The sequence below is a fragment of the Salmo trutta genome, chromosome 13, assembly GCF_901001165.1.
Source record: "Salmo trutta chromosome 13, fSalTru1.1, whole genome shotgun sequence".
NCBI lineage: Eukaryota > Metazoa > Chordata > Actinopteri > Salmoniformes > Salmonidae > Salmo > Salmo trutta.
Genome location: NC_042969.1, coordinates 18255809 through 18269139, shown reverse-complemented (window position 1 = coordinate 18269139; position 13331 = coordinate 18255809). Strand labels below are relative to the sequence as shown.

General features: G+C 46.3%; 1 protein-coding gene across 1 annotated transcript; it reads right to left on the bottom strand.

The window, feature by feature from the left end:
* Positions 1–10312: 10312 nt before the first annotated feature.
* hrh2a (histamine receptor H2a) lies at positions 10313–11990 on the bottom strand. Its single transcript, XM_029770488.1, has 3 exons — positions 10969–11990; positions 10609–10733; positions 10313–10532 (listed from the first exon to the last, which is right to left on the bottom strand). Exons 1-2 carry the CDS (start codon positions 11981–11983, stop codon positions 10678–10680), a joined length of 1071 nt encoding a protein of 356 aa, XP_029626348.1. The 5' UTR covers positions 11984–11990; the 3' UTR covers positions 10313–10532; positions 10609–10677.
* Between the last annotated feature and the right edge of the window lie 1341 nt (positions 11991–13331).

Sequence of the window (13331 nt, the reverse complement as noted above, 5' to 3'; positions counted from 1 at the left end):
TCCCTACCTCTGCGGAAGCACAGTTCCTGCTCAGCCCAGTCAAAACTGTTCGCTGCTCTGGCACCCCAATGGTGGAACAAGCTCCCTCACGACGCCAGGACAGCGGAGTCAATCACCACCTTCCGGAGACACCTGAAACCCCACCTCTTTAAGGAATACCTGGGATAGGATAAAGTAATCCTTCTAACCCCCCCCCCAAAAAAGATTTAGATGCACTATTGTAAAGTGGTTGTTCCACTGGATATCATAAGGTGAATGCACCAATTTGTAAGTCACTCTGGATAAGAGCGTCTGCTAAATGACTTAAATGTAAATGTAAATGTAAATGTGCAAATAGTTAAAGTACAAAAGGGTAAATAAATAAACATAAATATGGGTTGTATTTACAATTGTGTTTGTTCTTCACTGGTTGACCTTTTCTTGTGGCAACAGGTCATAAATCTTGCAGCTGTGATGGCACACTGTGGTATTTCATCCAATAGATATGGGAGTATCAAAATTGGATTTGCTTTCAAATTCTTTGTGGGCTTGTTCAATCTGAGGGAAATATGTGTCTCTAATATGGTCATACATTTGGCAGGAGGTTAGGAAGTGCAGCTCAGTTTCCACCTCATTTTGTGGGCAGTGTGCACATAGCCTGTCTTCTCTTGAGAGTCAGGTCTGCCTACGGCGGCTTTTCTCAATAGCAAGGCTATGCTCACTGAGTCTGTACATAGTCAAAGATTTCCTTAATTTTGGGTCATTCACAGTGGTCAGGTATTCTGCCACGGTGTACTCTCTGTTTAGGGCCAAACAGCATTCTAGTTTGCTCAGTTTTTGTGTTAATTCTTTCCAATGTGTCAAGTAATTATATTTTTGTTTTCTCATGATTTGGTGGGGTCTAATTGTGTTGCTGTCCTGGGGCTTTGTGGGGTCTGTTCGTGTTTGTGAACAGAGCCCCAGGACCAGCTTGCTTAGGGGGCTCTTCTCCAGGTTCATCCCTCTGTAGGTGATGGCCATGTTATGGAAGGTTTGGGAATCGCTTCCTTTTAGGTGGTTGTAGAATTTAACGTCTCTTATCTGGATTTTGATAATTAGCGGGTATCGGCCTAATTCTGCTCTGCATGCATTATTTGGTGTTTTACGTTGTTCACTGTGGATATTTTTGCTGAATTCTGCGTGCAGAGTCTTAATTTAGTGTTTGTCCCATTTTGTGAATTCTTGGTTGGTGAGTGGACCCCACACCTCACAACCACAAAGGGCAATGGGTTCTATAACTGATTCAAGTCTTTTAAGCCAGATCCTAATTGGTATGTCGAATGTTATGTTCTTTTGATGGCATAGAAGACCCTCAAAGGTATATCACCCCCTACCTTGTCACAACACAACTGATTGGCTCAAATGCTTTAAGAAGGAAAGAAATTCCACAAATTAACTTTTAACAAGGCACATCTGTTAATTGAAATGCATTCCAGGTGACTACCTCATGAAGCTGGTTGAGAGACTGCCAAGAGTGTGCAAAACTGTCATCAAGGCACACTTTTTTGGTTACTACATGATTCCATATGTGTTATTTCATAGTCTTGATGTCTTCACTATTTTGCTACAATGTAGAAAATAGTAAAAAATAAAGAAAAACCCTTGAATGAGTAGGTGTTCTAAAACTTTTGACCGGAAGTGCATTTATGTATTGTTTTAGGGATTTTGGTTTGATAGGTTTCTCAATTTCTTTCTTAGGTTTTTGCATTCTTCATCAAACCATTTGTCATTGTTGTTAATTTTTTTCCCTAGGTTGTCTGCTTTAATTTTTTTTGATTTGATAGGGAAGCTGAGAGATCAAATATACTGTTTAGGTTTTCTACTGCAACGTTTACACCTTCTCTTGAATTTGTTGTTGCCTAATTGTTTTTTTGGTAGATTTCCACACTATTTTCCTTCCATCTATAGCATTTATTAATATTATACAGTTCCTTTGGCTTTGATGCCTCATGATTGAGCATAGCTCTGTTCAAGTAGAGTGTGATTTTGCTTTGATCTGATATGGGTGTCTCTCCCTTGTCTGCTCTCCTTTCTCTCTCTCCCCCCTCCCCCTCCTCCTCTCGTCCAATGCTCTCCACCCCTCCTCTCTCCAGATCTTATTAACTCATTAACTTTTTTCATTATTTTTAATAAAAGATGAGTTATGACTCCAGCCCCTCTGGGGTGTAACATCCCTCCCCATCCACTTTCTCTCTGTTTCTCTTCTCCCCTCCTCTCCTACTCCCTCTCTTCTCCAACTCCCTCTCTTCTCCCCTCCTCTCCTACTCTCTTCTCCAACTCCCTCTCTTCTCCCCTCCCCTCCTCTCCTACTCCCTCTCTTTTCCCCTCCTCTCCTACTCCCTCTCTTTTCCCCTCCTCTCCTACTCCCTCTCTTCTCCCCTCCTCTCCTACTCCCTCTCTTCTCCCCTCCTTTGCATCTCCCTCTCTTCTCCCCTCCTCTCTAACTCCCTTTCTTCTCCCCTCCAACACCCTCTCTTCTCCCCTCCTCTTCTACTCCCTCTCTTCCCCACTCCCCTCCAACACCCTCTCCTCTCCTCTTCCACTCCCTCTCTTCTCCAACTCCCTCTCGATTCCCCTCCTCTCCTACTCTCTCTCTTCTCCAACTCCCTTTCTTCTCTCCTCCTCTCCTATTCTCCTACTCCCTCTCTTTTCCCTTCCTCTCCTACTCCCTCTCTTCTCCCCTCCTTTGCATCTCCCTCTCTTCTCCCCTCCTCTCTAACTCCCTTTCTTCTCCCCTCCAACACCCTCTCTTCTCCCCTCCTCTCCTACTCCCTCTCTTCCCCACTCCCCTCCAACACCCTCTCCTCTCCTCTTCCACTCACTCTCTTCCCCACTCCCCTCCAACACCCTCTCTTCTCCCCTCCTCTCCTCTTCCACTCCCTCTCTTCTCCAACTCCCTCTCGATTCCCCTCCTCTCCTACTCTCTCTCTTCTCCAACTCCCTTTCTTCTCTCCTCCTCTCCTACTCCCTCTCTTCTCCAACTCCCTCTCGATTCCCCTCCTCTCCTACTCTCTCCCTTCTCCAACTCCCTTTCTTCTCTCCTCCTCTCCAACTCCCTCTCTTCTCCCCTCCTCTCTAACTCCCTTTCTTCTCCCCTCCAACACCCTCTCCTCTCCTCTCCTCTTCCACTCACTCTCTTCTCCCCTCCTCTCCTACTCCCTCTCTTCCCCACTCCCCTCCAACACCCTCTCTTCTCTTCTCCCCTCCCCTCCAACATCCTTCTACTCCATCTCTTCTCCTGGTTTCTCAATTTTCCCTCCCAAACGGACCTTCATATTGTAGGTGAGAACCCATTCTCCTCTCCTCTATAATCAGTGGGTATTCTTTAGATATGTGTCATGTGCTTTGTTTACTCAATGGATGGATTGTGGAAATGGAGACCATAGATTGTACTGTGTTTAGAAATGAGATTACAAATTATCGCAACAACACACACAAGTCTTCTGTCCCGACAGGCAACGGTTAAGCAAGCTCTCTTTCTTTCCTTGAGTTTTGTAACATTCGTCTTACATTCAGTTATTGTGTATTTCTACAGACTAAGGGCCCAGTCTAATTAATTTATACATTCAACAATTCATTTCACTCATGTTTTATAAAAATGCATTTGTTTCTTTATATAAATTTTTTGTTTTTCACTAACCTTTTTCCCCACCAATGGGATACTTCCTGGTTGAGGTGTGGCACTCTTTGGGCACACGGTGTAAATGCTCATATGCGAGCACGTGAATGGCTGCTCTCGCCACGGTTGATCACGCCATCTTTGATTACGGGGGCGTTGGTGTAATTTATTTCAGTTGCATTTTGAATATAACTTAGTTCATTCTAATCAAGTATTGTTTATTTTATTTTGGGTAAATTATATTTGCTATGTAAAATTATAGAGCCAAAAAGATTGGAGAAGTGGTTTATCCATACATCTCCCCTTTGGATCGATAACTCTTCGTGTTTTTGTTTGTTTAGAGTTCACAGAAGTGGTTAGATTCTATAGATTCTTCAATTACATTGAGCTGATTTCTGATGTGCTGTTCCCTCTTTTACCGTAGTGTACACTACCGGTCAAAAGTTTTAGAACACCTACTCATTCAAGGGTTTTTCTTTATTTTTACTATGTTATATATTATAGAATAATAGTGAAGACATCATAACTATGAAATAACACATATGGAATCATGTAGTAACCAAAAAAGTGTTATATTTTATATTTGAGATTCTTCAAACAGCCACTCTTTGCCTATGGACAATTATCTTAACCTTATATCTCTCTGTAGGCCGAGGTGTGAGGCTAACACTAGCCTACTAGCTACCTGTTCATTTTAGGCCTACATTCCTTAAGGACTCTTTGGTTTGGGAGAGGGTCGGGGGAAGGATAGATGGCGGAAGCGGATGTTCTGTTTGAAACTGATGGTGCGTCGTGTGGAGAGGAGAGTGGGAAGGAATGGAAAGAGAACAGGAAAGGAAACAAGAAGTCCAGTAAATACATGTTCTGACTCTTCTTTTAGAGTGAGGGTTTTGGACCAAAGATATGGAGCGCCATTTGGGTCTTTGCGTGTCAAAAAATATACACATCAAATAACACTATTTGATGCTTCAAATAAGCTTTTCATTTGACACGTCAAATAACACAATTCTATTATACCACACTCATACTCCATTTCATGTCTTCACATTCCAACACTCCAACCTCGTTTAGCATGATGTAACACTCTTCGTCGTCAGACGATACAGAGAAATCATCGTCGGAGAAAGTGGACCAATATGCAGTGGGGTTATGTGTACTCATCTTCTTTATTACTGGATAAGAAGGCAAAACCGAAAACAAAATACGTACACAAGAAAAACACAATGACCACAACTAACAGGCTTGTAAGGCACACCGCTATACAAAGCATATAATCTCCCACAACTCACCAACCCAAACACATACCTAATTATAGGACTCTCAATCAGAGGCAATTAGAAACACCTGCCTCCAATTGAGAGTCCACACCCAAACCTAACCTAGATAGAACGTAGAAAATACAATCTAGAACATACCCAACACCCAGAACTAACAAATCACACACCCTAAACACAACCAACCACCCAAAGGTGCAGACCCCGTATGCACCTTAATCAAAAAACCAAAATACCCCAAAACAAACATAAAAAAACAATTTCCCCCTAAACTAAAGGGAGGGAAGGGAGGGTGGCTGCCGTCAACGACGACACTTGTGCTTCACCCCCCCTCCCCAACCCACCTATACTGGAGGTGGCTTTGGTTCTGGCCTACTGTCCTCCAGACTGTAGACAGAGTCTCTTTGCTCCGGACCGTAGGCAGACTCACCTAATTATAGGACTCTCAATCAGAGGCAATTAGAAACACCTGCCTCCAATTGAGAGTCCACACCCAAACCTAACCTAGATAGAACGTAGAAAATACAAACTAGAACATACCAACACCCAGAACTAACAAATCACACACCCTAAACACAACCAACCACCCCGAACCAACCAAAACAAATACCCTCTGCCACGTCCTGACCAAACTACAATACAAATAATACCTAAATATTGGTCAGGACGTGACACATGATATGTTCCATTGTGACATAATTCCGCGATATGTATTCATTTACATCACTTTCAATTGGAGACTTTTATTTTGAAGGCTAACCCTGAAGTCCGCTATTGTGGCTAATCCTTATTGTGGCTAGCTTCACATAGATGGGTCCGACCACCATTAAGCAAATAAGAACTGTCTTATAAATTAGGGTTATTTTAGATGACGATACCTAGCTATATAGATAGCTACCTAACTATAGCTACTGAAACAGATTGTCGTTTTGCTATGTTTTTGGGGAAGAACATTGTTTGCATCCATCAGCTAGCTCGCTTTTTTAATGACCAGTACAGTAGGTGCGCAAGACAACTTTACCAGCATCATAGTATACGTATCGATGAATCGCTGTTACATATGAAATACGAGTGATACTGTAATCAATGTGTAATAACTACGTAAAAAATTCATGAACGTGTTAAATCATTATGTGACGTGCAGTCATATTCAGGTCCTGATTGGTCAACAAGCTTATTTGACACGCAAAGACCCAACCGGCGTTCCATAGGAAGGAGATACCTGGGGGATCTGTTTGATGTCTCTGTGAACATCCTAGATGTGTTGGATGAGGTTGCATCAGTGAGAAAAACAAGAAGTGGGCTTATTCTGAGGAGCAGAGGGAGGGAGCTTTGCTCCTCCAAAAGATATCGGATTGGAATGTGTGCTGTGTGGGTCTTCGAAGCAGGGCGTCTATCAACGGGGTTGTCTCTGGGGTGGCGCTAGAAGTGAGTGTAAAGGATATAACTGAAGAAGTAGATGGAGTGGTCAGTGTATACCGACTGACCTGTATAGTGGATGGAGTGGTCAGTGTATACCGACTGACCTGTATAGTGGATGGAGTGGTCGGTGTATACCAACTGACCTGTGTAGTGGATGGAGTGGTCGGTGTATACCAACTGACCTGTGTAGTGGATGGAGTGGTCGGTGTATACCGACTGACCTGTATAGTGGATGGAATGGTCGGTGTATACCGACTGACCTGTATAGTGGATGGAGTGGTCAGTGTATACCGACTGACCTGTATAGTGGATGGAGTGGTCGGTGTATACCAACTGACCTGTGTAGTGGATGGAGTGGTCGGTGTATACCGGCTGACCTGTATAGTGGATGGAATGGTCGGTGTATACCGACTGACCTGTATAGTGGATGGAGTGGTCGGTGTATACCGACTGACCTGTATAGTGGATGGAGTGGTCGGTGTATACCGACTGACCTGTATAGTGGATGGAGTGGTCGGTGTATACCGACTGACCTGTATAGTGGATGGAGTGGTCAGTGTATACCGACTGACCTGTATAGTGGATGGAGTGGTCGGTGTATACCAACTGACCTGTGTAGTGGATGGAGTGGTCGGTGTATACCGGCTGACCTGTATAGTGGATGGAATGGTCGGTGTATACCGACTGACCTGTATAGTGGATGGAGTGGTCGGTGTATACCGACTGACCTGTATAGTGGATGGAGTGGTCGGTGTATACCGACTGACCTGTATAGTGGATGGAGTGGTCGGTGTATACCGACTGACCTGTATAGTGGATGGAGTGGTCGTGTATACCGACTGCCCTGTATAGTGGATGGAGTGGTCGGTGTATACCGGCTGACCTGTGTAGTGGATGGAGTGGTCGGTGTATACCGGCTGACCTGTATAGTGGATGGAATGGTCGGTGTATACCGACTGACCTGTATAGTGGATGGAGTGCTCGGTGTATACCAGCTGACCTGTATAGTGGATGGAGTGGTCGGTGTATACCGACTGACCTGTATAGTGGATGGAATGGTCGGTGTATACCGACTGACCTGTATAGTGGATGGAGTGGTCGGTGTATACCGACTGACCTGTATAGTGGATGGAGGGGTCGGTGTATACCGACTGACCTGTATAGTGGATGGAGTGGTCGGTGTATACCGGCTGACCTGTATAGTGGATGGAGTGGTCGGTGTATACCGACTGACCTGTATAGTGGATGGAGTGGTCGGTGTATACCGGCTGACCTGTAAAGTGGGTGGAGTGGTTCTACTAAGCTATTTGGAATTGTTTTAAGGTCATACCAAGGATCATTTAGCAATTTAATTTAGAATTTTAAAACCCCTTGAAGTATTAAAAATACATATATTATTCATAAAAAAAATTATTTGCCCTTTCTGCTATTACACACACATTTAATAACAGATTCACTACATGGAACAACAAATAGTCCCCAAAAAATCTAAAGGAAGTTTGTTCTGAAGTGTCTGTCCTATATCTGAGAGATACAAGAAAGATCAGGAAATGTATTTTAACCCTTTATATTTGGCACTAAACAGTCTCCATATATACTTCCTTTCATTTTTTTCAACTGGTACAGGGGACCTTCAGACAAGTCTTGTGAGGCCAAACTGTCTTCCTGTCTGGGTTGGCGCCCCCCCCTTGGGCTGTGCCGTGGCGGAGATCTTTGTGGGCTATACTCGGCCTTGTCCCGGGATGGTATGTTGGTGGTTGGAGATATCCCTCCAGTGGTGTGGAGGCTGTGCTTTGGCAAAGTGGGTGGGGTTATATCCTACCTGTTTGGCCCTGTCCGGGGGTTTCATCGGATGGGGCCACAGTGTCTCCTGACCCCTCCTGTCTCAGCCTCCAGTATTTATGCTGCAGTAGTTTATGTGTCGGGGGGCTAGGGTCAGTCTGTCACATCTGGAGTATTTCTCTTGTCTTTTCCGGTGTCCTGTGTGAATTTAAATATGCTCTCTCTAATTCTCTCTTTCTCTTTCTTTCTTTCTCTCTCTCGGAGGACCTGAGCCCTAGGACCATGCCTCAGGACTACCTGGCTTGATGACTCCTTGCTGTCCCCAGTTCACCTGGCCGTGCTGCTGCTCCAGTTCCAACTGTTCTGCCTGCAGCTATGGAACCCTGACCTGTTCACCGGACGTGCTACCTGTCCCAGACCTGCTGTTTTCAACTCTCTAGAGACAGCAGGAGCGGTAGAGATACTCTCAAAGATCGGCTATGAAAAAGCCAACTGACACTTACTCTTGTGTTACTGACTTGTTGCACCCTCGACAACTACTATGATTATTATTATTTGACCATGCTGGTCATTTATGAACATTTGAACATCTTGGCCATGTTCTGTTATAATATCCACCCGGCACAGCCAGAAGAGTACTGGCCACCCCTCATAGCCTGGTTCCTCTCTATGTTTCTTCCTAGGTTTTGGCCTTTCTAGGGAGTTTTTCCTAGCCACCGTGCTTCTACACCTGCATTGCTTGCTGTTTGGGGTTTTAGGCGGGGTTTCTGTACAGCACTTTGTGATATCAGCTGATGTAAGAAGGGCTATATAAATACATTTCATTTGATTTGGATGCTGCAGACGATTTTGTGAGAAGACCGATGATCGGGATGTCTCATGGACTGACAAATAGCGCTCTCTAGCTCTGTCACCTTTCACCGCACATACAGAAGTCTGACATCGGCTGATGTGGTAGATTGAGATGCGTCCAAACTGACGGATTTCTATGGGGATTTTTGTGTTATGTGGGGACTCAGGGATTTGACAGCAGAGGAAATACATGGAATCCTGTCGATGAAAGTACCGTCCTGTCAGGCCTCTGATCCTGTGCAGGGATGTGATTTGGACTGTGACGGATGCAGCGGAATAGAATTGATGTACAGTATCTATTTTTGTATTTTGTGTGAAGTCAATACTTTTTCTCCAGTAGGTGGAGGAAGGCACATTACATTTGTGTGACTGCACTTATACATTACATTTGTGTGACTGCAGTTATACTAGAGGAGAAGAAGTGCCAGCTCTTTGCTGCTTGTTGATTGGCAGTTGAAGTGTGCAGATTGGCACATTACCACATTTCTTCAGAATCTACATAAACCTGGACTTAGTCCCTTTCATCCTGAAAACCAAGTTATGTTTTTCAAGAACTTGACTCTTCCTTTTCATAATTTTTGTTTGAATTTGAGTTTATCATTTATTTTACAGGGACAGGCACATTAATCAACGTTTTAGTAAAATTGCCGGTTTTAGCTAGCCGGCTAATTTGCAACCACTGTCCCTGGGCAACGTTCACACAGCTACCATAAGAGAGCTCCTGGAGAAAATAAATGCCACGATATTATTGGAATCCATGACTACTGGTAAATGCTATTTATTCTACCACTCCACCACCAGAGTTCAGTACCCTCCCTGGTCGTAGGTGGCCTACCTTCACAACCTTACAAAAACCTAGATTGCGCTGTGGTTAGACGTGACAAATATCAGATGCCAAGACGTTCTAGGGCATGTTTCAGTCCAGTAGGCTGCATGTACGTACTGTGTACTCAAATTCAAAGTACCTAGTAGATGACCCATATAGCTGCACAGTTAAACAGTTCCTCATACAGATGAAACACTCTCACATATTTGAAATCATTTTCTCTCAGAACACTGATTGTTTTAATAGATAATTGCTGGAGTCTTGTCTCCTTGTCAGGTTGTAATACTATATTCCATCACTAGAGGGCATAACTATCTGCTTCATTGGAAGATCACAGTCAGGTTCAGGTGAATAACACCAGAGTTTGGAGTTCACCACTAGTCTGGGACGAGAGTTTTAGTCAGTCAGTCAGTCAGTCAGCCAGTCAGTCAGTCAGTCAGTCAGTCAGTCAGTCAGTCAGTCAGTCAGTCAGTCAGTCAGTCAGTCAGTCAGTCAGTCTGTCTGTCTGTCTGTCTGTCTGTCTGTCTGTCTGTCTGTCTGTCTGTCTGTCTGTCTGTCTGTCCAATGACATTACTTTCCAGGTATCAGTGTTCCAGAACAAAGTGACATGTGGGCTTCCCCAGTCACTGCTTATTGGTTGAAGGGATATAAATAAAGTCTCATTCTAGTTCTGCGGTTAAAGGTCCCCGGTGTTCCTTGTTGCAGATTGTCCGTGATATTTTAGACGACTCCCAGTGTCCTGGGGGAGAACATAGAGAAGTGGATCACTTTTATGAACCTTTTATAAACTCATGAATCATTTTTAGATGTCTTACCTGTCTGTGATGTGATTGATCCCCTGGGCTGGGTGTCTGAGTTAAGTTGGCTGGTCCTGGGCTCAGCTTTCAGGACTGGTAGGACACTGGATTCTCCTCACAGATAAACACAGGGTCAGCGCGATCTGACAGACAGGATATAGAATGACAGTTTTATAATAGGCTACAGATAAATAGACAGGTGATTTTATCTGTACTTGTTTTTGCTCACTAGTTGGCGACAGACCTGAGAGGGATACAAGACCAGAAGACCAGAGTTGGCTATTCTGTGCACACAGGCTCACCATTGACCTCACTTGCTAGACATGAGCAAATACAATATTTTGGAGTTGATATGAGTGATTGTGTTTGTTCCGTCACCGTGTGTGTTGTCTTTCCCCTTGTTCCTTTTACCCGTCGTGGTTGTGTTGTGGGGCGACGCTGGCCCACCCCTCCCTCTGCCGTATCCGTAGTAACAACAGCGCAGCAGGCGAGCGTAGGCGGACCTAAAGTCTCTGTTGAGGGCAGCGTAGAGAAAAGGGTTCAGAGCTGAGTTGATGTATCCCAGCCACAGCACCACAGGGTAGGCTGCTGGGTAGTCCTGCATCCTCAGACCCATGATAGTAAACAGGGTGAAGTAGGGGAACCAGCACACCATGAACGCTCCGATCACTGCTGCTAGAGTCACTGTGGCTTTGTGTTCCCGTAGAGCCACCGCTGTTACTGAGGTGAGTTGACGAGGGGCTGGCGAGGGGCTGTTGTTGTTGAGGTTGGGTCGTGCATGGATGATGCGTCTGGCCTGGGCCCGGGCGATGCGTAGGATGCGGAGGTAGTTCCAGCACATGATCAGCAGGGGGAGGTAAAAGGTTAAGGAGGCGTCCACCGCAACGTACGACGGGTTCAGCTCAAACTTACACTCCCTCTCCTCCCCCGGGCCGCGGTTCTGCACACTGCCGTCCACAGTGTTCCAGCCCAGGTGGATCGGTAGGAACGACACCCCCAGCGACACCGCCCACACCGAAGCCATCGTTATGGCTACCCCCCTCGGCAACACCAGCGACGAGTATCTAAGGGGCGCGGTCACAGCCAGGTAGCGGTCCACGCTGATGGCCAATAGGGTGAGGATGGAGGCAGTGCATAACATAACATCCAATGAGATGTAGATGTTGCAGAGGGTCGGCCCCAGCGGCCAATCGCTGAGCTGGAGGAGGGCAGAGAAGGGCAGGACCAGCATGCCAAGCAGCAGGTCAGTGATGGCCAGGGAGACGATGAAACAGTTGGTGAGGCAGCGGAGACGTCGTGTGGCACAGACAGCCAGACATACCAGGACATTACCAAACACCGTCAGCAGAATGAGCAAGGACAGGCTCACACCTAGTATCACCACAGACAGCATCCTTACTGAAGTCCTATTCCCAACCCTAACCCCTGTCCTACACCTAGTCCCTACCCTAACCCCTGTCCTACACCCAGTCCCTACCCTAACCCCTGTCCTACACCTAGTCCCTACCCAAACCCCTGTCCTACACCTAGTCCCTACCCTAACCCCTCATTTACACCCAGTCCCTACCTTAACCCCTCACTTACACCCAGTCCCAACCCTAACCCCTCACTTACACCCAGTCCCAGCCCCAACCCCTGCCCTACACCCAGTCTCAACCTTAACCCCTCACTTACACCCAGTGCCTACCTTAACCCCTCACTGACACCCAGTCTCAACCCTAACCCCTGCCCTACACCCAGTCTCAACCCTAACCCCTCACTTATACCCAGTCTCAACCCTAACCCCTCACTTATACCCAGTCTCAACCCTAACCCCTCATTTACACCCAGTCCCAACCCTAACCCCTGCCTTACACCCAGTCCCAGCCCCAACCCCTCACTTACACCTAGTCCCAACCCCTCACTTACACCCAGTCCCAACCCCTCACTTACACCCAGTCTCAACCCTAACCCCTCACTTACACCCAGTCTCAACCCTAACGCCTCACTTACACCCAGTCCCAACCCTAACCCCTCACTTACACCCAGTCCCAGCCCCAACCCCTCACTTACACCCAGTCCCAACCCTAACCCCTCACTTACACCCAGTCCCAGCCCCAGCCCCTCACTTACACCCAGTCCCAACCCTAACCCCTCACTTACACCCAGTCCCAACCCTAACCCCTCACTTACACCCAGTCCCAGCCCCAACCCCTCACTTACACCCAGTCCCAACCCTAACCCCTCACTTACACCCAGTCCCAGCCCCAACCCCTCACTTACACCCAGTCCCAGCCCCAACCCCTGTCCTACAACAACAACTCAGTCCAGTCTCCTTCAGATAATACTTATCTGGGTGTGTCTATATCCATACCAATGTGCGTAGATGGACATTTATCTGTGTGTTTGAGCTATTTTCCTTTGGGCATATTTCACATCTATTGGAGTGTATATGTTGTCTGGATGGAGAGGTCTGGATGGAGAGGTCTGGATGGAGAGGTCTGGATGGAGAGGTCTGGATGGAGAGGTCTGGATGGAGAGGTCTGGATGGTCTGGATGGAGAGGTCAGGATGGAGAGGTCAGGATGGAGAGGTCTGGATGGAGAGGTCTGGATGGAGAGGTCTGGATGGAGAGGTCTGGATGGTCTGGATGGAGAGGTCTGGATAGAGGTCTGGATGGAGAGGTCTGGATGGTCTGGATGGAGAGGTCTGGATGGTCTGGATGGAGAGGTCTGGATGGAGAGGTCAGGATGGAGAGGTCTG